This window comes from Haliaeetus albicilla, chromosome 5 (assembly GCF_947461875.1).
Source record: "Haliaeetus albicilla chromosome 5, bHalAlb1.1, whole genome shotgun sequence".
In the NCBI taxonomy this organism is placed as follows: Eukaryota; Metazoa; Chordata; class Aves; order Accipitriformes; family Accipitridae; genus Haliaeetus; species Haliaeetus albicilla.
This window is the reverse complement of record NC_091487.1, coordinates 5,954,850-5,978,539: the sequence shown is the minus strand read 5'-3', so window position 1 is coordinate 5,978,539 and position 23,690 is coordinate 5,954,850. Positions and strand designations below refer to the sequence as shown.

The 23,690-nt window shown below is 46.6% G+C and overlaps 1 protein-coding gene across 3 annotated transcripts in view; it reads left to right on the top strand.

Annotated features, from left to right (window-relative positions):
• ARMH4 (armadillo like helical domain containing 4) overlaps positions 1-23,329 on the top strand; it is a 73,178-nt gene extending 49,849 nt beyond the window's left edge. For 2 of the 3 annotated variants that reach the window (XM_069783147.1, XM_069783148.1), the window contains exons 6-9: positions 13,614-13,645; positions 14,671-14,775; positions 18,286-18,420; positions 18,617-23,329. In XM_069783147.1, the coding sequence (XP_069639248.1) occupies positions 13,614-13,645; positions 14,671-14,775; positions 18,286-18,420; positions 18,617-18,685 (341 nt within the window). In that variant the 3' untranslated portion in view covers positions 18,686-23,329. The remainder of the gene's footprint in view (positions 1-13,613; positions 13,646-14,670; positions 14,776-18,285; positions 18,421-18,616) is intronic. The other variant, XM_069783149.1, reaches the window with a different exon arrangement.
• The last annotated feature ends 361 nt before the right edge of the window (positions 23,330-23,690 follow it).

Sequence of the window (23,690 nt, the reverse complement as noted above, 5' to 3'; positions counted from 1 at the left end):
AGTTTATATACTGGGCATGACATCACATGGTATGGAATACCCCTTTGGCCAGTTTGGGTCAGCTGCCCTGGCTGTGTCCCCTCCCAACTCCTCGTGCCCCTCCAGCCTTCTTGCTGGCTGGGCATGAGAAGCTGAAAAATCCTTGACTTGGTATAAACACTGCTTAGCAACAACTGAAAACATCAGTGTGTTATCAACATTCTTCTCATACTGAACCCAAAACATAACACTATACTAGCTACTGGAAAGAAAATTAACTCTATCCCAGCTGAAACTGGGATAATCCCTTATATTTAACTCCAGCCTTATGATGTGGATGACAAATGTGGTCCATCATAAGTGACTGGCTGTCTTGAGCTAAGATTTGGATCAGGGTGCTGGGAAACAAAACTGCTTTAGTTGCAGTGGATGACCTCTATTGGATGTGTGTTGGGGCTCACTGAATATGCGCATGCCCAGAGGGACTGTCCATCCAGTGGCCATCCGACATGTGGTGGGGTGGACCAGCCAGCTGGACGTGCATCTCCCCAAGCACAGTGTGGTGCCTGCAACTCTCCTCCTGCCCAAAGACAGCTTCTAAAGGGGAGGTGGTGATATGACGTGAATGATTCAAGCATTTTTGGCCTGAATGAGCCTGTTAAAGTTGGGTCTAATGAAAGCTCAGCCAGCCTTCGGTATCCTCCTATGATACTGTTCTTTGCCTTGGCCTGTTGGAGCAGCGATGTGATTTCTGTTATAATGTGGTGGCACTTTATGAGTGTATCTTGCTGCTGCCAAGCACTGATTCTCCAAGCAAGTCAGGGCTATGCTGTCTCAGGAGCTGCCTTTTCCCTTGCACAGTTTCCAAGGACTGGAGTTATAAATCAGAAGATAGAGGTCTCTGACCGGGGGAGGCTGCACAGCATCTGATCTGACACCACACCACTGGCACAGGATGAACCCACATTCATGTGGAGGCCATGTCCTGACCAAAGACCAAAAGTCCCATGGAGAGAGCAGTGTCCAGTCAGAAAAGAGCTGCAAGATGTCACAATGTCAAAAAAAAAAAAGGGATTTGTAGTGCTGACCTTCATCCCGTCCCAGGCACTCTGCTCCTCTGGCATTCAGGCTGCTGCAGTGTTGGGCACAGTATACAATAAGGCACAAAGCCTTCGCCTGGGAGGTGACTGTTCAACTCCAAAATCACCTCCAAATGTTCCTTAACCTGAGCTCCTTTCCCTGGGAAATCATTTTAAGCCAGCTGCCAGACTCCATGTGGGGCTTGCCACCAGTGGGGAGCGGAGCACGTTCCCACCGGAGGGGCTGATTTCTGCTGCGAATGGATCCATCACCCTGGTTCTGTGGATGGATGATTGCCCACGGTCACTCTGGTTCCTGTAGGCACCAAGCAGCCTGGTACGATGAGAATTGCATTTCTGATTTGTATTTCCTTTTAGTAAGTGCTGTAGTAACACTTTCTGATGCACCAGATCCTGTCGCTTGGCTTCTAGTTTAGCCTGGTCTTACATGACTTCATGGGATGTACACAGAGGACTTCCCTCCCCCGCTTCATATGCTATAAATTTAGGGTGTTCATTCAAAATGCATTACAGCAAGTAGAAGGCATCATTCACGCTGCCTTGGCGTGATGCTGCGTGTCATTACCTCCCTGTCTGCCTCACTTCCAGGCATGAAGTATTTTTGTGCCATCGCTTTCCTGGAGCTCAGAGTCTAATCAGCAGTCTCCTGGTACCCGGCTCTCCTGCAACCTTCTCAGTGACCTGCCTTCCGAAGAGTGCCATAATTTCTGGAGTTTTTCTGGTCTTTAGGGGATAAAATCTGCCAGTGACAGAGGCCATTTGTTGACAGCAGGAATAAATCACTGGGAAGTGTAAGCACACTGGAAAATTACTGTACTACTAGCAAGATCCTACCATTTCCACGTTCTGTCCCCACTGGTTTGCTTTGCCCTTTGCTCATTCCCTTTCCCCTCTTTTTGATTTCCCTAGGGCCCATTCCCATAGGTCTACTGTGAATATCGCAGGTAGCTGGGAGAGGTTTTGGGAAAACCCACCCATTTACTTTCTTCACCTGCCTAATTATTTCATTTTTCTTCCTTCTTCCCTGGCTGGATAAGAGTGGTTTGCTCCACAGATTTTCAGCCTTCCCAGTTGTGAATTTTACCATAAGTTGAGAATTTTACCATAAGTTGAGATGGATATTGACCATTTTGGGCTTAATGTATAGTGTGTCTGAGTCTTCGGTCAGCTTCATGTTGACCTTAGTGGACAGTAGGTGAGGCCTTATGTGAATTAAATGAAACAGCATCTTGTCATGGACTCTTCATTAGCACCGAGTATGAAGTCCAGGCAGGCACAGAGTGATGAGCAGCAGTTGGGTATCATCTCCTCCCTGGAGCCGGGCTTCTCCTGGCAGTATGCACAATTTTCCTTAAGTTATTGAAGGTATCAATGGACACTACAGGTGTATAATGGGGCAGCACACCTGGGCAGGGCACATCCTCTGGTGGAAATGGTGCAATTCTGCTGAAGTTAGTGGAGTTTCCCCACGTAGGGAAAGGCTGACTTTGGTCTGTTGTCCCACATTTCATGTTCCTTCCTGGAGCAGGAGTAAGATCAGGTTCAATTTCTGTCACAAATACATGCTCAGAGCAGCTTTCTGAGCAGCAGAATTCTTCCCTTTTTGGTCCTGTATTTATCTGACAATTTGTTTCTCCTTGCAAACATTTGTTAAAAATTTTTCTGCATGTTCTGCCTTCAAGAATAGGTAATACAGTCTGAGTGGATGCTAATGGTAGGGGAAGGAGAATATATTTGTTTTTCCTTAACACTAGACACTTTGATACTTAAAATAATGACCTCCTAAAGAGCACTTGTTTCTGAATAGGATCAAATTACTGTGATTTAATATTCATACTGTATTAGCTTCTAGAACATCACATCCAGATGGAGGTGTTACAGTAGGGGCTATTAAAATCTGTAGGAAGAGGCTCTGACACAAGCAACTCACAATGGAAACGGAAAAGACCTACTAAATATTATATATTATACCCTTAATATTCCCATGGTAAGGATGGGAAATGGAATAACAGAGATTAATTTACTTGCCTGTGGTTATACAAGAAGTCAATTGCAAGGCTATTGAACCAGCATCAGGAACCTTAAGTCCCCATTTGGTGTTTTATCACAAGAGCATTGAATCACAGTGGGAATCGATGTTCCGTTCTTGATGCAAGAGGAATGTGGGATCAGAATTTTTCTGTTAGCAAATAAAAGCATGTGCATTTTCCTTTTGCGACTAACACTGGACAGTGCTCATGTTCCTAAGTATTTGCATGAAAATGAGGCTCTGAGATAATCAGATTTTATTTCTAGCATCTAATTGATGCTCAGGGCTTTGTGGTTTAATTACTAGAATAATTGTTTGCTGAAAACAGAGTTCAATATCTTTTTTTTTCCTTTAAAGGTCAACTCCATCATTTTCATTTCCAACCATTTAGTACTTTATTGATCTTTATGTTATTTCATGAAGAGTGGTGCATCTTGCCAACCAAAATAAAGGCCAAAACCTGAAATAAGAAAAATACATGATTTTTCTTGAATACAAAAATGGAAAATACCCTATTTCAGCCTTGCTTGTTGCAGGCAAAACCTTCATACAGAGTGCCCAGGAAAAATGATTCTGAAAATTACATTTGCTTTTTATGGAAGGAAAAAAGCAAACCAAGAATCTTTTCTGAACCTGATTAATATCAGACATAAACTGAAGTACAGGAAGAAATTTTGCAGTTTAGCTGCTGATTCTTTAAAGTAGATAAGGATGCGGGCTCTGTCAGGAGGGCAGGAAAGTCTATGTGGCTTGCATTTAGAGAGGGCTGAACGAGTGGGTTGAGTAGCTGCATGAAGAAATGCCCTCTCCTCTCTGTAGAAGGGAAGATCACGTGGCTTCAGCTGGAGATTTGGAAGGTATTTAGTCAAATAACAGGGACCGTTGTTTTGCTGCCATGCTGCAGCAAAAATGAGATGCTGTTAGAACAGAGGGATGCATGAGGCATTCTCCATCTGCAGCCTCTCCGGCTTTTTCACTCCCCTCATCACAGTGATTTGACATTTAGTTTTAATTTGCAAAAATGTATCTGTCTTTCCCAGATTATGTGAAAGGGTGCTGGGATATGGAGCGGAAAATAGGCTTGTTGAAAAATGGGCATTAAAAGGTAGCATGGGACCGATTTCCATTTCGTGTTCTTTTTCTACAAGTATACAGGGTCAAATCCTACAGTCGTAGCTCAGGCAAAACCACCGGCGATTTGAGGGGGACCTGGTGCCAGAAAGAGCTAAAAGATTGGCTTAATGTAAGTACAAAGATCCTCAAACCATTCTGCAGCTTGGCTCCCGGTGTCGGTGGCATCAGATGGCACAGCTTCCCCACCGCCGCAGAGCAGCTCCGCGCCGTTATTTATCACGGTTTGTTTTCTCTAGTCCCCGAGATGACTTGGGCAGATTGCAAACACAACACAGAGCCCGCTGACGGTAGGAAGAATTTATGTTCTAAGGCCACGTCCTCAGCTGCTGTAAATCAGGAAACGGCGAACGAAGGATCTCAATGTACCTTAAAGCTTTTTAAAAAATCTATCGTTAAGGTTGAGGTGCGCTTACGGTGGAAGGGTAATGCTTCCCTCATAAGGCATTGCCCTGTAAATCTGCACATGTGTGTGGCTTGCCTGGCAATAACAGCCATGCCAAACATTAAATCTGTTGGATTTCTATTCTGTCGTATTCTAGTTCTTGATATCTTTACCAAATTTTAACTGTTTGGACTGAAATTTTTCCATGGTGCTTGCCCCACGCTTTTAAAGAAAATTTTAGCTAAAGGAGTTCACCTGCTCCAGTGTAGGAAGAGAGGGGAAAAATAGACCATCAATACTTTTTTTACTGGAGACCTCTGAGAAAAAAATAATGGGCAATTAGAAGTGTTACCCTGCCTAACATGCAAAATGGAGTGTTTCTTAACTCATGAGTCTTGACTTTGCAGCTTTAATAACCTTTTTAAGACAGCTTTTTTGTGCTGTTTATTTACCTACCACTGTCCAAATATTACTACATAAGAGCAGCAATTGAAGAGCCATGTGTCCTACGAAAGAAAGCCTTCATGGGCTTCTTCAATGCTTTTCTCAGGGCACTAATGTATCTCTTCCAGAGTTTGTGCTAATCCCTGCACTCTGAATTCTTGTAAAATTTTACCGTATGGATGTTTTACTCTGCCACCCAGCTGAAGTCCCTCTGCGGCTCCCCCTCCCGCAGCCCAAATCACACTGGGCTGGGATGGACTTGTGCAAGTGCCCTCATTGCTCACTGCAAGGACCAGGTGAATGGTATTAACCTGGACTCCCGTAACACGGAGAATGGATTAAAAATTTCCAAAGAGCAACAAGATGAGCCCAAAACTGCCGTGAAAGCACTACCCCACTTTGTGCGTGCTGCTTCCCTTGGAGAGGAGCTGAAGAAGAAATGCAGCGTGAAGACCTTCTGGCAGGCTTGGAAACCCTTGAGACCCAAATCAGGGTTTGCTGTCTGTTTTGTCTCTGCCAAGGGAACGCAGGCGTTGGAGTTTTGAATGGAGATTTTCACCATTGCCTATGAGGCCACGCTGTATTTGCTTTTAGCCTCAGGATATTAGATCTTGCAGTCATGGCACATTTATGTTGTAGAGCGGCCATTGCATTTTATGTCTTTTTAGGCGTTTTTAAGGTATTTCTCTTTCTCTTCTTGGTTCAGTAAGACTAATGGTATGGAGGCTGGACTACAGAGGGAGGGACAGAAGATAGTATCACAGTCAGAGCAGGAATTAGGCAGCTTCTGTATGCAATAAATCATAATATGTGTCGATAGTAGTATTGTGTGTGCTCCGTTCCAGGTCCTCTGGCTTCACCGCCTTTGTGCTTCCTCCTTCACCCTCACCCATCTTGTCTCTATGCTTTGCACTTCTTCCAAGTGAAACTTTCCATTTGAAAACATCCAGGCAATTTGGTGCAGGAGCCTCCCTGCTAAGTGAGGCATCAGAGTTGCTGAGATGTCTGTATTCAGCAGAAGAGAAGGACTTCTTCAGAGGAAAAATAAGTCCGTGTGTTGCTCTAGGAGCTGTGCCAGGGCAGAGCGGTGGAGAACCTGGTCCAGCGTGTGCTCTGGCATTTCCATAAGCAAAGTTTGCATTTCCTCTCCCAGAGTGCATGCAGCTTTTGGACACAGTGTGATACAGTAAATGTTTAATCGTACAACAAATTGTGACAGCCAATTCACTGTAACGTCCTGCTGATGCCTTTTACTCTTAGGATAGCGAGAGGTTTTCTACCTTGCCTTTGTTTTAACATCTTGCGCCTGTCTGGGATCACTTAGGGAGAAACAAACAAATAGTTTGTCTATGCCAACAAGTGTTTCCAAGGCACCGCAGAAGAACTGCGTTTACAGAGAAATGCAAAGGCAGAAGGGCAGTGCCTTTGCCAGCCTCAGCAGGTGGCTACTTGGTGCGGGCAGATCAAAGTGGAAAATGGCTTAAAAAGTGCAAGGGAAAAGGAAAAGGAGAAACCTGACTTAATGCCATGGGGAAGGCAGTGTCAAAAGGATTGGTAAGGTCAGGGAAGGAGTTTGGAAGCCCATTCAACGTCTGTTTTCTGGGTGAGCGTGGCGAGTTGTCCTCCACATCTCCCTTTCTCTCTGAAGAGTTTTGGGTAGGTCATGGCAGGCAGCAGTGTGCAGCCAGGCTTGGGTTGTAGCTGGGCAGACAGGGAAAAGGTTGTAGTCGGTACAGTTAATAAACCAGACAGTTGCATGCTAATTATTAAAGTTCACTTTGTTAATTCAAAGTTCACCCAACAAAATTTTTTTTCTGAAAACTAAATGGTAATTGTCAGTTTGACGTTTGTTTGATTATCCAGCTGTTCAAGTCTTCTTGAGTTGGGCATGGGGGGAAATGCATTCATCAAAATTCCCAGCAAGTAGTTTTTCTTCTGGTATTAAAAATATGCTGCCTTCTAACCAAATGCTATTTTCTGTATTATTTATTTGTGCCAGTAAGTAAATTGGCAATTGCGTTTTTTAAGGAAAAGGAGCCCATGCAGCCTTGTGCCATTAACTGGTCAGAGCTGAGCAGATGAAGCACAGAGCATTTCTGCAAAGTTGTTCTTACTAGTCTCATTTAAAGGAAAGTGTCACCTGCAAAAGAAAGGGATGAAATCTGTAATGTAATAGGGCAGATTGCTTGGAGTATATAGACTGATTTAAAGTAATTGATCTTATCTTTATTTTTTACACTTTAACCAGCTCTCCTTTGCTGGAATGAGGAATACAGCTTGGAAATTGCGCATGTAAGTGAGGGAAGAGGCAAACGAACTATAGCAAATGGCTTGCTCTGATGTACATAATGGAGATTGAATAGGTGCTTTGGAGGACAGTAACATCCCATTTTCTCACTACAGAGGCTTACACAGGTAGCTGCTCTGGCAGCGGGGTCTCTAGCAAAGTCTAAACATCAAGGACGAAGTTTACGCCTCCTGACTACCACCGGTTGTCAGCCCCAACCAGAAGCAACAGCAGACCCCAGCCATCTCCTGTCGGGGAACGGGAAGAGCAGGGTGGCGGGCGGGCATGGAAGAGGCTGTGCCGAGCTCCATCAGCTGCAAGGTGCAGTTACGTTTCACTGTACCGTGACCTACACAAAGCCTCACGTACAATTTCCACACTCTTGCAAATATGCCAAGCCGGCCTTTTCTTGCCTTACAACAACCGTAGCCGTTGGTGGGCCGAAGACCTTGTCCTCGCCAGAGGAAGGCAGAGCAAACCCAACATCCACGGCAGGCACCGCCAGTGCTTAAAAAGAGCTGCTCTCCTTGCTCCTTGGCTCCATCCACCTGCATCTTGTCCCATGCACAGATCACTCGCGGAGGGAACTGTCGTCTGCTGCAGTGGGGGCTTTGTCCTTAAACAGCTTCTCTGGTTCCTGAGATAGGGAGGTCTCTGATTTCAGACAGACGTGAAAGCAATTAATGGTAGCTGTTAGATGAAAATCTTTTCATGCCCTAAGCGTATTGGGGTGACTGATATTTTCTGATTTCACAGAATGAAGCTTGGTGCAGCTCTCTCAGCCTATTGCATTTAAGGAATTGCAGATGTACTGGTCAGGTCAGGTTACCTGAGCTCCAGGTTAGTTCTTAACCATAAAACCATCCTTCAGTCCTTTTCTCTGCCCTTTGGAGAGTGTATAGGAGCTTGGGTGCCACATTTTCACCACTGGTCTGGTGGTCGTGGTGGAGAATTATTAAAAGAGAAGATGCTGGATGTACCTTCATCAGTATCAAGATGAAGTTCTGGAATGAAGATGTAAATGCTGGATTTGGAAATACAGCGAGATGCACTGGGCAGATAACGTGCCGGTTTTGCCATGGAAAAACACAATTGCTTTTAAATTAAAAAAAGGAATATGATTAAAAAAAAGCTGGTAAGATGAAATTAAAGTGACAAGATAAAGCAGCAGGGCATCCAAGAGGGGAAAGGCAAGACGAAACTGATGGCAGGAGGGCATGAATTATTGATTGAAATCTCCAGCAGAAGGTAAAGTCTTTGCATTTTCTTATCTGGGAAGGGAGAGAATGAATGAGAAGTGAACAGAATTATTAAGCAGCTTTATCATTGCATTGGAGTGGATAATTAGGCAATTAGGATTACTAAAAGTTGGCAAAGCATGAAGCCCAGAGGACTTGACTTGTGCTCCTGATTTCAGAGGGGGGTGGTGAGGGAAACGGGGAAAAGCCTTCGGCGAGAGATTTGATGGTGCGTTATGGTGAGTCTTGAAGGCAGAGCCTGGCTCTGGCAGCCCATACCCTGCAGCTTCCAGAACAAAAGGGGGTTCAAGAGACCTGGCTAATAAGAAAGAACTTATTTGAAGATGGACAGTCCTCAGAACAGCAACAAAAAGTGAGATCATGAGTGAAGGCCACCGGTAAGGGTTCAAGGAAGGAGAGCACAGCAAGTTGGACTCGATGATCCTTATGGGTCCCTCCCAACTTGAGACACTCTATATTCTGTGATTCTAATAATGGTACTTGTGGCCCCACTTTTTTCCGTGGTGGGGATGCACAGTAGCCATGGGAGTTACTGTGTAGTAAATGTTTTGTGTGCTTTTTCCAGATCTTTGCCCTCAGTTAACATCCCTTCTCCTTTCAGGTGAGTTGTTTGTAGCGAGACTTTGCAGGGCCATAAGCTGAGGATGCTGCGAGATCCCTGAGCAGAGCACCAAGAGGTCAGACTCTTCCCTCGGAGGAAAGCGTCAGACTGTGGTTTAGACTTGCAGTGAATATGGTCTGTCATGCTACATTAATTTAATTTTCTTTGGTCAGAAGCAGCAAATACTGGATTTTTCCCTGACAGAAATCATGCAAACGCTTCGTTGTCAGAGGATCATTCCAGCTGAACTTGGAAGCAGCTTCCAAACCTCTTCCTCTTTGATTGTCCTTTGTAAATGATATCTGATCACTCCTTCTGTAAAGAGGAGTTCCGCAAAAAACAATTGAGCAGCTTGGGTAAGCTCGCTGAATCTATTCTTGTAGAGGATGCAAATCTGTAGAACACAGTGGAAAGGAGAGGGATGGGAACACAAGAGCCATCTCCCAGGAGGATTAGTTTGGATTTATAGCATTAAAGAGTTCAGTGGTGAAAGGAGATGTTGGGCCATCCAGTGCCATGTACCACAGACCCTCAGATGTCACCTATTGCCCCTCTCCTGAGCCTTCAGCCTGCATCTGGCAAAACCTGAACTTTCAGAAAGGTTTCACTCACGGGACTTTTTGACTGTCCCTTTGGACCAGGTTCTTCCCAGGAAGAGCCAGGCAGGCACCACAGGCTGCTGCTTACCTCTGCAAATTAGCCTAACTTCTTTAGTCGGCATCGTGGCTTCTTAATAGCTGGCTGCACATTTTGAAGGGGAAAGCTGGGTAAAAATGGCTAAAAATAGCACGGTGCATCTGTAACTGTCTGAATTCATCCTGGGCTGCTCTGACGCCAATGCCAGACAGCCGTGCTCCTCCTCTGTGCTCCTGACCTGCTTAATCTTAAGCTATATGTTATCTAAAATTAATTTGCAGTGATGCAGACATTATATAAATCACTGAGGAAATGTCAGATTATGTATGTAATTTTCAGAAGTGCTCATCTAACTTAGCTTCCCATGAAACCAAGGGATCAAAATTAAGCCGAGGCTGAGAGTTTGGACTAGTCACCGTCCTTAAAATGCCATGGAAGACAAGCCAGCACTGCAGACACGTGTTAGTGATTTCACACCCAGAGACTGTTGTCATTTGTTGAGGACATTCAGTGATCAGGGAAGGAAAAAAAGGGGATGATGAAAAATACATGGACTAGAGTATTTGTTACTAATTATTTCCTTGGCCTTATTGGCAAGTTATCTAGTGTTCTTAGAGCGTGTTGCACTTTTATGAGAAGATGCCATCCACAATGTTCCTCTTCCAAGACCAAGTTCAGAATATTAATTATGGATAATGATGCATAATTAGAGTCTGAAGTCCAGAATTAACTGACGGTAGCTATTTAGCATAGATATCAATTCCAACTTGAAAAAGTGCTTTATCTCCTACCCACACCCCGTAGTGTCCACATATGGGTGAATAATTGGAGCAGTAAGCGCTCAGTTTCAGTGACAGAGTGGCTTGTCATTTCCTCAAAGGTCTTAAAACAGTTTTGTGCATTAGTGACATTAAAAGTGTTTGTAACTCACGGTAATCCGGTGCTCCTTGACTTGTCATGGCCCCAGCCTGACAGAGCAAGGGGGTCCGGGACCATGGCTGCGGCTGCTCCGCACTCTCCACTCCTGCCCAGGAGAGCTGGACCCGCTGCTGCTGCACATCGGTGCAGTCCTGCCAGGACGTTGAAGGGCCAGCCAGGTTTTTGACCTCCTGCTGCCTTAACCTCCCAAATTTGGGACCATTATTTTCCTCTAGCACAGGTCAGAGGCTGTCAGCCAGCTTGCGACTGCAGTAGAGCACCTCTCGGAGAGGTGCCCAGTCTGGGATAAATCACGTTGTGGTGTTTTTCCTGTGGCTTGCATTGATTCACGAAGGCATCTGACATGTGCTCTACATGGCTGAAAACAAGGTTGGTTTTAATAATAAGCAATTGTATAAATAGCAAATAAAGATTTGTACTATAGAGTCGGTGGGTCCCAATGGACATGCTGCTGTTGTTTTGTAGAGCAGGAGGGAACGAAGTCAGAATTTGCGTCCATTGAAAATAGGTAGTAGAATATTATTAGATCAGTCCCTGCCTCTGACTTGTCAGAAATACTCCAGAGTTCGTTGCTGCTTTAGAGACACCGTTGTTCAGCTGCAAGAAAGTGGGTCGACTATTGACGAGATCACCAATCCCGTATAATTATTGTGAAAGACATGTAAAAATAGGCTTTGTGCTTAGCTTGAGTTAGGGCCAACTGAGCATCATAGCGTGTTTAACCGGCTGTGTGCATGCACTGTGTGTACACGTGTAGCTGTCTGGATGTGCAGGGAGGACCTCAGTCCAAAGCCCCAAAATGTGCACCGTGGTTTTGAAGCTGTGGCTGTTACTGTGTGACTGTGAGTCACTGTCACCACTCCTCCTGGCAGCCTGGAGTAAAACACGATAGCGTCGTTAAACGTGAGAGCCATGAGAAGGCTGGAATAAAACACGATAGCATCGTTAAACATGACAATCATGAGAAGGTTCTTTGGCAAGAATTTTGGGATGAATTCCTTTGGTTTGCAATATTTGTGTTTTTAAGCAGAATCTTCCCAGTGTTTGGTCTCTCCCATGCCTGTCAGCAAGGCAGCAGCACAGGGGCTCTCCTTGCAAGTCTAAGTGACGTTTACACCCAGTGTTTGTTTTAGTGTTACATCTAGAAACCTGGCTGAGAAACCTAGCCCAGGGGAACCAAGTGTTTCCTTCCTCTCTGGTATTCCACTGGGAGTGACATTCAAGGCATGCAGGCTTGGACTGGCAGAGGACGATGACGATGGCACCTTCATAAATTGAGTTTACTACAGCTTAGTCCATGCAGGTCAGGACTAATGGTGGGAAGAGTTCATAAAAGAAGACCTCTTGTCCTCTTCTAGTGCTGTGGGTGTCTGTCTCCTGGATAACTCATTTTTTTCCTTAGCTACCTGTCAGAGATAAGTGAGTTTGCGTGTATGCTCCTGTGCCTGTTTCACACTTTTTCACTTCTAGGTAATTTGGGATCCATCTGTTTGGAAAGTGTTATGTTACTAATCGTTAAAAAGGGATTATTCAAATCACTTTGAACTTGTTAAAATAATGCAGTTTAATTCAGTGATGCTGACGTCTGGTCTGAGTCTTGCTACTTCCTAGCTGCTGTGCTTCTCTGTATTGTATCTATCTGACACATAAAACTGTCATTTACTGATGGCCCTACTGCTGCACCCTCCCCACTCGCAATAAGGCTCTCATTTCAGAAGGATGGTTACCCTGAGTGCTATACGTGCATGTGCAGACTAATACTGCTAATGCAATTTTTGAAGGGAGCTTCTGTAAGAAAGCAGGCTTGGAAATAGGGTCTCACTCCATAAACGGTGTGTTACGTTTGGGATTTAATGCATCCTGGGAGAACTATCCCTCAGAAGGACAACGGTGCATCCAAGAGTCCCCTTGTGCCTGTCGCGTTGTCCTCCTGGACAAATGGGGATCCTTGACTAGGGCTTAAAACACAGTTGCCGAACCCTGAAAAAAGCAACATTTAACTGTTTACATGCCTCTTTCCTATGAGCAGGAATTTGTTAAAATATTACGAGATCTTTCAAAGGCAGAGCATTTTCTCTTCAGTGCAATGCAGACAAATCCAGTCACCTGTGGAGTTAATGAGTCATGCACCCGCTGCAAAGCACTTGCAGGTCTTTGAGATTAGCTGAATATTTCATCCCAAAGTACATGCCATTAAAGACTCTTGATTCTTGGGTATCATATTTCATAGGACTTATATTGACTGTTAGGAAATGAAAGTCTCTGTGATGGCAGTATAAATTTACTTGGTTTAGTAATTTAGCACCTCCAGTGCTATCCCAGTCCTCTGGTAACTTCCCAGAGCAGGGAGTAGCTGCTTCCAGAAAAGCAGGGGAATAAAAGACAGGGAATTATACTTTTTTAGGCATCATTACAGGCTATGCCAAATAGAGGGAAGAATATCTATGTGGAGGAGGCCACTGGAAGGGGATAGCCATGCTGTAAGTTTTTCTCCTTGTCAGACATCCCAGTGTGTGTATGAGAAGTGCTGGTTAAAACCCCACAACCTGAAATACTGTTTTTCATCTTCCTTTTTTAATCACTCTGAAGATGTGAATTGCACAGGCAAAAGAGAGCTTCTTGCCTGCCAACTCACTTGAAGAGTTTCTGGTGTTGATCTGCTGCATTTGCTCTCTTTCATGAACGAGAAGAGAGGAAATCTAATGAAAAGTGTTATCAGCTTGTCAAGTTAATTAGTGTCTATTTTAATACTATCATTATCCTTCATTACTAATTAATATAACATAAGTAACATGATTACAGCTTTTTTGTCTTATTTTTCAGTGAGAAGCTGGATGGAGAAGCTGAAAGATAAGGTAGGAGACTCAGTATTTCAACTACTTTAAAAACAAAAACATTTTTACTTGCAGGAATAAATAAACTCTTGTCAGTGCAGTTCTTTATCTCTACAAAGACAATTGAGAAAGGGCTTAAAATTGTCTCTGGGAGGCAAATGAACCAGATGCTGCTGTTGTATATAGTGGTGTAAATCCACAGTACATCCCTGATGAGTAGTAACTAAGAGCAGTAGGAGGGTCAGAGGTGTTTGATAGACTTCTCTGCACTAGAAAATGACCTGCTCTTCAGACTACCCGAGTTACTTTTTTTATTGCCCTCTCTAACTTACCTCCACCCCTTTTCTCTAAGTCCTAAGCTTGGTTCTGGATCCAAATCAAGAGGATCTGGTGATCCTCACTGGTGAGAGGCTGCATGCCCCACCGGCACCTCTGGACAAGACCTTTCCTGCCTCTATGTGCAAGAAGAGCTGCAAATTCCTGGAAAGAAAAAGAGCAAACACAGGAAGACTGAAAAGATAACAGACCCTGATCTTTTCTCCCTAGCGTTACAGGGTGGTGGTACACGGAATGAAGAGTTGTGCCAGCCACAGGCAGTGATGACTTCTTAGGGTCTGCTGCCCTAGAGCAAATATTAACTTTTTGAAATGGTTGTGAAGCCTTCCAAATGTTGCGTTTATAATGGCAAAGCCATGAAGCTAGAAATGAGGTGACAGTAGTGTTTTAAGACAAGAACAATTTGTGACTCAACAGGGCTTGGAAATTCTTGAACAGGGTCAGAGTCAACAGACAAAAGAACCACCACAAGGAATAATGACTCAATAGGAAACTCCAGCCCGTGAAAATACATCTCTAAGCTTAAGCGGATTGTCACCCAATGAGCCCAGCCTTCCCATGTGATCCCCACCAAATCCCAGCAGCACCTTACCGTCAAGTCTGAACAGAGAAATGGGGTCTGGGTATCTGTTTTCCAGAACTGGGGAGTGGAAGGGTTTAAGGTGGGTTCCTGCCCAGCCCGTGTTGAGTTGCTTTTCTGCCTACAATAGGAAGGAGGCATGTCTAGTACAATCTATGCTCATAGCAGAGCACCTTGGCCTGGGATTCAGCCAGAGCGAACGCTGAAAGGACAGAGAATGGTTTTGCCGATGAAGGTAAAAAGCAGACACCAAGACTGGTTGAGTGCCTGGAGTGAATGTAACGTGCATGGGTCACCTGCTCATGCCAGACCTACCCCAGCCAGCACAACACAAGCTCAGGGACATCAGGTGTCTTCTCACTGAGGCCGTAGCTTTCACTTCTTTCCTCTTGGCACCTTGTTGGCTACCTCTGTCCTTCCCCGTTGCGGAGTGGGGTGGCATGTTCCAGTCTCCAGCAGAGGTGTTCTGTAGAGTCTGAACCTCTTGCAGGTAGATGTTGGACTGCACGGCAGTGCCCAGTACACCCATTGGTATAACTGAGGGTCTGCTAGTGTCCACTTAAAAGAGAGACTCGGCCCTGAGCCATCTCCCTCCTCTGGGGAACGGCAGATGTGTGGAGGCAGATCGTTCACCTTGTTCACGGTTTCCCTTAGAAAAGCCCAACAAAAAAACACTCCCCCACCCCAACCAAATGCTGGTGTAGCAAAATCACTTGCAAATAAACCTGCTTACCCCATTTCCTCCTCTTCCTTGTTGAGTTTATCAGCATCAGTCATATGTGCCCCTGTCATGTGCTTTTGGCAGAGCCCTGTCCCCTCTATTTTACAATCCCTCCATCCAGAAGAGGATCCTGACACATGATGGCCCCATCCCTGAGAGATGTGTCCTGCTGTGTCTGTCAGGGCTGCTTTGCTGGGAGAGGGAAGGCTGTGGGGAGCATGGGACTGGGAGCATGGGTCAGTGACAGATTTATGTCCGGTCTCCTGCAAACACTGTGCAAATGTTGCATTTGGTATGCTGAATAACAGACATGAGGTTCCTCTGAAGTCCTTTGTTGGTTATCTCAAAGTCCGGTGGAGCCAGAAAGGTCATGGTCATGGATTGAGTGTATTAAAAGCATCCCTAGGATCTGTAAAGAAGCTGCGTCTTCCCCATGGGCAAGGGGTAAAAAAGTGGCTTCGGAGCTGCCTGTGAAATGGGGTAGGTAGCCTATCGGGCAAGTGCAGAAGCTCTTGTGAGTTGGGCTGTGTGACACAGAAGGGCTGCGAGAACAGGTCCTGGATCTGCTTCACATTGCAGGCTTTTGGGGTAGAAATCGTCGGTCCAGCTGTTAGGGGAAGCCTGTAAAAGGGCATGGGCTGGCCAGGCATGATAAAGGCTCACGGACGGGCTAGAGAGTTCACTGTAATAAAACCAGTGATTTCTGATACGGAAACTCGGCTGGGCAGCAGCTAAAAAGCCGTTTCCAGTCTCCCCTCACCACCCACGCCAGCAGCAAAGTTCCAGAAATAGAAAAACCCACGCTGCGCTAATTAGGTCACCCAATTAAGGCACCTTAACTGCCTCACGGAGATCCAGTCTCTTAGCTGTGTTCTTACTAACCTCCTTTTTTGGGAACTGGGGTGAAGGCAATGCAGCCCCCCTCCGAGCACGTGTGCTGAGCGGGGCCAGTTTTTTTGGGAGGGCGTTCAGGGAACCTGCACAATGCAGCTGAACATCCCTTAAGCCTTGGGATCCAGGCACAAAGGTGTTACTATTTAAAGCACCGAACAGCATCTGGAGGGGTTTGGGAGAGCAAAACAGCCCTTGTTAGCATTGTATCTGCCCTAGATGAAAGCAGTTATTTTTATTCTCCAAGTAAGTGTATGAAGCCAGGGCAGTGTGCACTGAATAGCTTTCCCCCCGCCCCAGCTCAGTGGATTATGGCAGAAAAGCAATTACGGTGTAAGCATGTGTTGTTAAGCTGCGTTGCAATTTGGGAATGCAGATGAAGATGAGTAGTTGTAAGCAATGGACTGAGGCTTGCTAAGAGCTGTCTGATAGTCCTCTGAATTGCACATGTGTCCCTTGGCAGGTGTAAAATCTATTTTGGGGGGTGTAGATGGCAAAGGGTAAAGCTGTAGTGCCACAGCAGAGGACTCTGTTGCTGCAGAGTGAACAAAGGCAGCGCTAATGAGGGAGGGAGCCAGGCTGTACCTGCCTCCCTTACTCCACTGAGTCCCCCAGCCTGAATTAGGTAAGGGTGCTGAAGAGGATGCTGAAGCAATCTGGCACTTTAAAACCTAAGTTAATTTTAATTTAAAACAGTAAAATATAAAATAACAAGCACTCGGGAATATTTTCCAAAGGCTTTGAAATGTTTAAAAGTGTAATTTTGAACTAGTCATGCTATCTATATTATTTTTTAATGGGCAATGCAAACCTACGGATCACAGCAATTGAATTAGAGCTGATTTACGTTTGCTGTGCTTCCCTCAAGGACAGCTGAAGGTGTGCGTGCCCTCCCTCTATGTCATTGTCCTGCTCATGCAAGTGACCCCTTCCCATGCAAAGCGAAAGCGTTTGGTTCAAAGATTTTGAGTACGAAGCCGAGGAGGCTGAGGCTGGTCTGGACAGGGAGAGGGCAAACTGCTGCTTCTTCCTGCAAAAAGTGAGCACAGCCTGGCTCGGCATTTCAGCTCCTTCGGAGACCCAGCTGCAGGTGTTGGGAGCAGCTTCTGCCATCCCCGTGCTGAGATGTGACATTAGTGTCCCAGGGCATTTGCTTCCCCATGCAACGTGTCTCTGTTTGGGGAGCACAGGAGCAGTGTAATACTCTTTACTGGAGGCATATTTAGAAGTCTGGCCACAGTGAAGACACGCTCCAGCAATCAGAGCTGGCCAGGAGGAGGTTGGGTCCCTTTCCCACCCACCTCCCACGACGGAGGTCGCGGCCGTTCTCCGAAAACAGCTCCTCGCCCCTTCCGCCGGCTCCCCGGCTGGTGCCTGCCCTCTCGCCTGGTGGGTCTTTCTCACACCCTGTCTCTTCTGCCTGCGCTGCGCTCTCCTCTGCCTGCTCCTGCCGCCCCCAGGGCTGCGGCGCGGGGGGCTGCGGGCAGCGGGATGCCGAGGCACTCGCCACCGTACCACTCCGCACCGCACTGCTAGTCCAGATTCGTGCCGAAAAGCATGATGGCAGCTTTTGACTGTCCGGATTGAGCTCTGTTGAATGTGGCCAGACATATACCTGTGTCTTGATTTATGCTGGCAGCACCTGGGGAGCTCGGAGCAGCACTCAGCCTACTCTACCCAGCATGTAGTGAAGCTGTTTGGGTGTTCACAGGTCTTTGCTGTGGCTCGGGATTGCCTGCCCTTGGCAGTTGAGGTTTTCCTTTACACGTGCACCTGTATTAAGAGACATTCCATCCCGGCACTTGCAACTGCACCAAAATCACTCCCTCTCCTAAAGGCGGGCAAACACTGCAATGTCTCAGCTATCATAAGGAAGTATATGTTAGCAAAAGCTGATGGTAAGCAAAAGCTCCTGTGGTGCTTACCAGCTTGGTCCTGGAGTGGGGCTGGTTGGGGGCTTGCTTAGGAATCCTGGAAGCAGGGCTCATCTGATGCAGGCAGGTGATAGGGACTGAAATACAATAAACTTTGATGAAAGCAGCATAGGGGTATATTGCAGTCCTAGACTGGTGCAAAACGACTCCGAAAGGATGGTCTTGTGAGTGCTGCTCTGCTTCTCTCTTTTCTGCATAGGCAGGATACATGTCGGGGATGCTGGTTCCTGTAGGAGTCGGAATAGCTGGAGCTCTCTTTATCCTAGGAGCACTCTACAGCATTAAGATTATGAATCGCCGAAGGAGAAATGGCTCAAAGAGACATAAAAGAAAGGTATGACAACCGCAAAGGAAAACCCCAATCCCACCCGCTCTCATTTTGGCTGTAGAGAGAGTGCAGCCTGGTTATGGTTATGGTTTGTCTGGGTTGAAGCACCTGGGACCTCTCAGTTAGAGTACGGGGGGGATCCAAATGCTCTTCGTTTCCTTTTTGCATGTGGAGCTCTTCCATGTTTCTTTTCTTCCCCTAGCAGAGGGAATTTAACAGCATGCAAGACCGAGTCATGCTCTTAGCTGACAGCTCCGAAGATGAATTTTGAATCGAACTGCAGTGCCCTTGTGATAGCCCGTGACTTTTAAAAGGAGGGAGGGGGAGAAAAAGAACAAGCGACTTTCTGCTGCATCGCTGCTCTCCGCCGCCCCGAGCCACCGAGCAGTGGTCGGTACCACCCCGGCGAAACGGCATGCTATGCTCTACGTGTACCGCGCAGTGATGTTTGTTTTGATACAGTAGTGAGATTTCACATTTGCACCCGGCGCCTCATTCAGATCCACAGCGCGTCTTGTTACAGCTGGAGCTGATCCATATGGATGATTATTTTCCTATTACCCTGGTGTACTGTTTTGGTCCTGGCTGGCAGTAATCTAATCATAACAATAGCTCTCACCTAACCCGGGAATGGAAATCTTTACTGTGAATGACTTCTGTCCAATTTGTTAATTTTAAATGTTACATTACCTGAGCTAGAGTTCATTAGTGCTAAGATTAGCTGCTCTGCTTAATTAATGAGTTATGCACTTGAACTGTATCCCTTGCCACCTGAGAAGTGCCCATGTACAGTGTTGTTGATACAGTTTGAAGCACATTTCTGCACTCGGTTCCCCGACTCTCACCCCTTCTTTCTTCCTTCAGCTCTGCTCCATGCTTCTGGGAGACACACAGGAATGGCCTCAACACTCGATTCACAACAAAAATCCTAGTCCATTTTCAACCAGCACTGTCTGTTACAGCACAATAAATACCAGCGCTCACCTACTGACGGATAGTCTTGCATGGATCTCTTAGCTTTTGTTCAGTGTGCAAGTAGGTAAGAGAAGAGGCAGGTCAGAGGTTTCTTCGGCTTCTGCCTCCTGTTTGAAGGACACTAGTTATTGGTTCATCTCTTTCACAAGGCTGCATTTGCACAGAGATGGAAGTGGAGCATCTGTCTCCTTTAGCTGCTGGAAATTGCATTTTCAGCCCCTGAAAGCTGAAATCCCTTTGGGGGATCTGTGTGGGTCTTCTCTCCAGACCACCAAATGCAGAAAGGCACCAAAGGTTGCGGAGCGGGTGACTGTCAGTGTCGAGGGATTCGTGGCTGATAGTCGGCGGCCGCAGCTGGAGAGATGTCTGCTATGGGGAGGTGAAATGGTCACACTGGGAACCCTTGGCCATGGGGGAAAAGGTGAAGCTGTAGGACAAATGGCTGCAGAAGGTTGTGGAGGTGAAGCCCAGGGGTGGCAGGGGGTGAGGGCAAGCTGCCGTGCTGCCTGGGCTGCTAGCACCGTGTTGCATAGGGAGACAGCCGGTGTCTGAGATGTTACGGGAAGCGAGCAGGGGAAACTAATGTCGCTTTGCACAGAAATGCTGTCAAAATAGCTAGAAAAAGGGCTGCGTTACTTTATCTCTGCTTCTGGTTGTGAAATGACTTCAATCTGACATTTATGCAAAACATCCGTGTTTCTGAAGTGGGAAACGCTGTTCTGTGGGGAATCATCCTTTGTACGAGGAACAGCGACTGTTGCCGGAGGAGACCTGATTAGACAAACAAGGCCAGACCACACATCTACTGAGATTAAATCCCACTGAGCCTTCGAAGAAGTGGAAGGGAGGAGAGTTGGGGGGGGGGCAGATGCAAGATTTCATTCCTTGTAAAGGTGAAAAGATGTCGATGATAGTAAGCAAATGTCTCGTGGGTACGTGGGTGGGTTTGCAAGGTAGAGGCGACATTTGGAAGAACCTCCTGAAGGAGAGTCCTCTCTTGAGAGGGTCAGGGCCTCCTCTGGACATTAAGTCATCAGATGTGATGTTCAGTTCTAAACAAGCAGTGCTCTTCAGAGCCCAGGTACTTTCCTCTAGGCCTTACCCACACACCTACTGAGTCACCTGGAGAAGGACAGGCGGGACAACCTGGTTTCAAAATGCTGCTACTGATGCTAGTCTTCCAGTCGAAGAGTTGCGCATGGTCCCTCGCACATCCATCCCGCTGAGCGCGTGGGAAGCAGGTTGGGGGAGACACAGTAAAACCTGGTCCATCAGCATGTTGGGGAGTCTTCACACCCTAATGCCTCTAGGACAGGCTTTCCCAGCCAGGGCTCCGCAGTGCTTGCATCTCTCCCTTTTCATTCCTGAAACTTTGATCGGGAGAATTTTGCCTTGTTAAAAGCAGCCCCACATCTTTAACAGGCACTGACTGGCAGCCCACTGCTAAGTCCAGGTGCCCCTACCCAAAATTAAAACCTCTTTCTTCTGTAATAAGTGATCAATCCAAGCTAAGAAGAAGTTTTCCTTTCAGACTAATCTCTCCCTATTTCCTTCTCATTCCTAAGTCTCTTGGAGCTTGGAGGTGGTCAGGAGGTGTTAACGGTCCAGTTGAACTTTGCTGGCTGTCCTGCAGTTTTGGGAATCTGGAAATGTCCCTTGGGCTCTTTGATGATTTGTTCCTGGCAAGGCATGAAGGGGGTTGCAAGGTGGAATGACATCTCCTCCATCCCAGTTTGCTGGAGATCATCTCCAGAAAGGCTTGTCTTTTAGGTACAGTGCCAGGCAGGCTGGAAACAAGACTACATAGGCACCTGCAACATGTTCTTGATATGCTTTACCTCGGTCCAGCCAGGGAGGCATGAAGAATAAGCAGTGACAAAGGGCATTGGCCTCTCTGCAAGAGGGACTCTGTCTTGGAGCAGAAAGGATGGTAGCTGGGCTGGCCGAGTCCTCTGCATGCAACTGTAGCCAGAAAGAGAGACCCGAAATAACACTGGAAAAGAGGAGCTGCCAGCGATACTGCAGAACAGAGCAGATGTACCAGCAAGACCCAAGCAGCTGGAGATCAGCAGGGTTTTGTGCAATAACAGCCTGTGAAGGACAGTCTCCTCTTGCTTTCCCGTTAATGGTACTGTGCCTACGCAGTGTGTGATAACAGCACAAGTTGCATTAAGTAACTGATAAAGTGCAGAGCTCCTGGGCCAGCCAGGAGGAGGAGGGATGGCTGAGCGAGGCTGCTGGTCTGAGTGTAGGTATCCCAGCTCTGGCAGCACAGGAGGAGCTTTATGGATGTGTTGTCTATTTGATGGATTGGGAAGGCTGGTGGGGAGGTGCTGTGGCCTTTCGTTGTGCTAATAAATCCACAGTTTGGGAAATACTGACTTTCTGCAGTGGCAATCAGCTTCACTGTCTCTCTTCTTCTCCCTCCCCAACATACTGAAGTTAAGAAATTAAAGGCAACACTGCCAGTCAGAATGACAAAGGTGGTGTTTTAGTGCATTGGCTGGGTGCCCTGGTGTCCTGAAGAACCAGGCTTCACTCGGTGAGGACGTGGCGTGGGTTTCCAGCTGGGATGCTGGAAATCAGTGGTGCCACAAGTGGGGCTGACAAATAGTTGCAAATATCGGAGCGGTTATATGACAAGTATGGTAGGACAAACTGGGCAAGCAGGAGAGTTGTAGCCAAAATGGAGGTCCAGCTGCACGCACAGTTCAGTGTTGGCTCTCTGGTCTGTGCTGGAGCCAGACTTATGGGCTAGAAGGCTGCCCAAAAATTTTGCTTGTCGTCCATCTTCACTCCCAGGCCTGTCTCTGGCTCTGAACACCATCCGCCAAGGTGCCTTGGTTGGGAGCTGCTCGTTGGCAGAAGACTACTGTTGGCCAACATTCTCAGCTGCTCAGCAGTGTAGAGAGACCCAGCCTATGTCCATTTGAAGTGGAGGTGTTTGTTGGATAGGTTTTTTTGGTCAGGCACCTGCCCCAGAGCCTGGAGGCTTCCTGTGTTTTCAGCTTAGCTATTCTTAATGTGGAGGCAAGATGGACAGTCAAAACCAGCCTTGTGTGCCAGTGAAGCTTGTAGGAGCCTTTGGAGCACAGACAGGGTGTTCTGTGGTGCCCCTGACATCAGTGTAGTTGCTGGAGGTCCTTAAAGCACAAGCGTCATTCAGCTTCTTCCCTTTTCATCCAAGACCAGTAGACTTTGGATTGAGCTCTTAAAAATATTCTCTATACAACTCCTGGAGTTTGATTCATTTGCTTGAAATTATCAGATTGCAGGCAGGGAGGGGAGGAGCGTTTCAGGTGGGAGCTGAAGCCTCCAGTCTCTTAACGCTCTACTGATTTAATCTATACCTCTGCATTGCCAAACAAGCAGATTCTTTTGAAAGAGACAGGACAAGAAGAGCAGCTGAGAAGTACCCTCCCTGTCCTGCATGCTAGGTGAACCACAAGCCCCTGAATATAGAGGTGGGTCACAACACTGCTAACGCAGCTGTGGCCCCATGCAAAGGCACGGCTGAGACGGTGACTTTGCTGCAGCAATAATAATCTCTTGACTTGGCACAAGATGCGTCGCTCACCTCTGTTTTGGGTTTTCCTGATAGCACAAGCCAGAATTTATTGTAGGCATCACACAACTGCTTTGGCATCTACAGCCCCATTTCCAATGGGAGGAACCAGCCTGCCTGATGTGCAGCTCTTGCCCTGATGAAATGCACCTGCACTATACAGCTGCTGATTTTTAAAGGTGTCTCTAATGCCAGATGTTCACCTAGGTGAGGTTTCTCTGGACTGCACTGCTTCCATAGAGTGATATTAGCAGTCCTCGTGCTTTCTTGTGGTTTTCTATTTCGGACAAGAACAACTCCTCATACTGTAACTATGGAATGTAGCACTTTGTTAAATTAAAACATTGGAAATAAAAAGCTGTCCATCATATCTGACTCCGAACGCCTCGTCTCCCTGATCTGTAGTTCATGCCATTCAGTGTCTCTCAGGTAAAGCTGTGAAGTGATTGCATTTCTTGAGTGTTGCATTTCTTTCTCCATGCTGCATGGCCGGTGCAAGGACCCAGGCTGGGCTTGCGGGGGCCATACAAGCAGCGGGGAGCCTCAGCCTGGGACTTTTGGGGTAAGATTTACCTGGAGGTGGGTGTCAGCCGTAGGCTGTGATTAGTAACACCCTTAATTCCCTCAGCTGGGTTTCCAGTAGCTGTAATGAACTCCAACACCGACATGTTTACACCATTGTTCTTTACATGTAGCCAGGCGCCTCTTTGTGCATACCTGGACATTTCCCCTTCCC